The sequence below is a fragment of the Belonocnema kinseyi genome, chromosome 1, assembly GCF_010883055.1.
Source record: "Belonocnema kinseyi isolate 2016_QV_RU_SX_M_011 chromosome 1, B_treatae_v1, whole genome shotgun sequence".
Lineage (NCBI taxonomy): Eukaryota > Metazoa > Arthropoda > Insecta > Hymenoptera > Cynipidae > Belonocnema > Belonocnema kinseyi.
Genome location: NC_046657.1, coordinates 32201012 through 32203941, shown reverse-complemented (window position 1 = coordinate 32203941; position 2930 = coordinate 32201012). Strand labels below are relative to the sequence as shown.

Genomic DNA, 2930 nt, shown 5'->3' with positions numbered 1-2930 from the left:
ACTAGTTTTTTCAAAATTCATGTATTATGTTGAAAATTCATCTTATTAGGATCAGTCGAAAATTCAACTATTTTGAAAAAAATAATTTTCTATTGTAGATTCATCATTTTAATTATAAATTCATTTTTTTGTAAAAAATTTCACAATCGATTTGAAAATTCATTTTCTTGGTAGAAAAAAATGTTACTATTTTTTTTAAATTCATGTATTTGGTTAAAAATTAATATTTTTGGTAGAAAATTAATCTTCTGGGCTAAAAATTTAACTTTATGGTCAAAAATTACACAATTTGATACAAAAATATTTTTTCATTGTAGATTCATCATTTTACTTAAAAATTCAAATTTTGATAAAAAAATTATTTTTTTTTTGGTTAAAAATGCATGATTTTGGTAGAAAATTTAATTATTTTATTAAACTTTAGTGTATTTGCTAAAAAAATAATTTTTTTGGTTAAAGGTTCATCATTTCACTTGAAAATTCATTTTTTCGTTTGCTAAAATTTTATTCCTTTGTTTGAAATTCATGTATTTTGTTAAAACTTCATCTTTTTTGTAGAAATATATTCTTTTTTATTTGAAAATTGAAAAGATTAATTTACTACCAAAAAAGACATTTTTAATTAAATTCAAGAATAATCAACCAAATATTTTAAATTGAAAATTAATCTTTTTTATTTAAAAAGTTCATCTTTTTTCGAATTTATCTTTTTGGTTATAAATTAAATTTTTTTGTAAATTTAACTATTTTGTTGAAATTTTTTTTTTTACTTTTACTTGAAAATTAATCTTCTGAGTTGAGAATTTAACTAGCTGCTTGAGAATTCATTTTCTTAAATAAAAAATAAATTTTTTAACTGAAAACTTGAGTATTCCATTTTTGGTTAAAAATTTATTTGGAAATTCGTTGCTTTTTTTTGGTAAAAAAATTAATCTTCTTGGTCGAGAATTCAACTATTAGATAAATTAAATTTTTTATTAAAGATACATTATTTTAATTGAATCTTGAATTTTTAAAAGAATTTTTTAATTGAAAATTTATCCTTTTTATCTAAAAATGCCTCATTTTTTGGTAGAAAATTAATCTTTTTGGTTGAAATACACCTTATTTGCCGATAATTCAACTATTTCTTTAAAAAATTAATTTTTTAAATTAAAAATTCATCATTTTGCTTGAAAAAAATTTTCTTTTTGTTACAAATTTAACTATTTTGTCAAAAATCAATGTATTTTGTTCAAGATTCATTTTTTTAGAAAACTAATCTTCTTGGTTGAAAATGTATCTTTTTGGTTGGAACTGAATTTTTTTGGTTGTAAATTTAAGTTGAAAATTAATTTTTTTTTAAATTAAAATTTAACTTCCATTCTTAATTGCAAATACATTTCTTTGTTAAAACTTCAACTATTTTTTATTAAAAATTTATCAGTTTTATTTTAAAATTTGTCTTCCTTAGTCAAAAATTCAATCATTTTATAAAACATTAATTTTTTGTATTAAAGATTCATCCTTTTATTTAAAAAATTATTTTCATGGTAAAGAATTTCACATTTATTTTCTTAATTTAAAAATTAATTTTTTAACTGAAACTTTATTTATTCCATTTTTGGTTGAAAGGTTTTTTTTTGCTAAAAAAAATTTTTTTTTTTTTTTGATTAAACATTCATTATTTTATTTGAAAATGCATTTTTTTTAAATTCACCTGTTTTGCAGAAAATTCATATATTTTGTTGAAATTTCGTCATTTTTGGTAAAAAATTAATCTTCTTGTTTGAAAATTTATCTTTTTGAATGAAATTTAGTGTTTGGGCTGTAAATTTAATAACTGAAAATTATTTCTTTGGTTACAAAAATGTAACTAGTTTGTTTGAACTTGATGTATTTAGTTAAAAATTAATATTTTTTGGTATAAAATTAACATTCTTTGTTAAAAATTTACCACTATCGTAGAAAATTCAACTTTCTTGAAAAAAAATTTAATTAGTTAAATTTTTAACTACAGAAATTAATTTTTAACCATTTTCTACCATTTTTTTTCTCTAAGAAAAAAGGCAAATATGAAAGAAAAAACTTACTGCTCCGAATCTCCTTGGCAAATATCCAGAAAGGGATCAAAATACTGGAAAGGCACTTCCAACGTATCGTTCAGAAAAACTTTATAAATTCTGCATTGCTTCGCATTGACATTCACAAACGAGAGTTTATCTTTAAGTGGAATAATTGTTAGTTCCACGAAACCCTGTAGAAAATTAAAAAAAAAAAATAAAGATTTCTAATTCCCACTCAAAAATAATATTCAATAATAAAAGTTCTACTTACAATAATACACTTTGTTTCGAAATTGATTCCAGTGAGACTTACAATTTGATGGGCTGTATAGGAATTACATTAACAATTAAAATAACGCTTTTTTTACCTTTTATCTCATTTTTATCAATAAAAAATGCAAATTTTGTTGTTAATTTATTGTTTTTCAATATTATTAATTTGACAATCGACTAAAACATAACCACAAACTCGAGTTTCTACATTTTCACGACTGCGTAAATTGAGTAATAAATAAAAATACTTATAATTTATAGGGTCGACTAATGTCAACCGTTTTTTCCTTCTTCATGGTTTTGTTTCACTAATTCAGATCCTTGAATTGACCAACGAAAAAAGAAATGTTAAAAGTCAATAAATAAATAAACAGCATATTGGCACATTACGTACGTAACCTCAAAAAGCTACTCATTTCAGGATTCAGGTAGTGACGTCAAATGACAAGATGGCCGTACACCGAGGGTAAACCCTGAATATCATTTATAATTTATGAATGTGTTGCATGAAACTTTATTTTTTCAACTATTTTCTCTTAAATTATTTTTCACCATAACTGTTTTTTATGAATATTGTTTTATTTTTCAGAAGCTATTTTTAAATCAAATAAA

At 21.2% G+C, this 2930-nt stretch overlaps 1 protein-coding gene across 1 annotated transcript in view; it reads right to left on the bottom strand.

Annotated features, from left to right (window-relative positions):
• LOC117171599 (transcription initiation factor TFIID subunit 2) overlaps window positions 1–2690 on the bottom strand; it is a 17963-nt gene extending 15273 nt beyond the window's left edge. The window contains exons 1-3 of the mRNA XM_033359048.1: window positions 2571–2690; window positions 2317–2371; window positions 2073–2236 (exon numbers count right to left, since the gene is read on the bottom strand). Of these exons, the coding sequence (XP_033214939.1) occupies window positions 2073–2236; window positions 2317–2371; window positions 2571–2614 (263 nt within the window). The 5' untranslated portion in view covers window positions 2615–2690. The remainder of the gene's footprint in view (window positions 1–2072; window positions 2237–2316; window positions 2372–2570) is intronic.
• Between the last annotated feature and the right edge of the window lie 240 nt (window positions 2691–2930).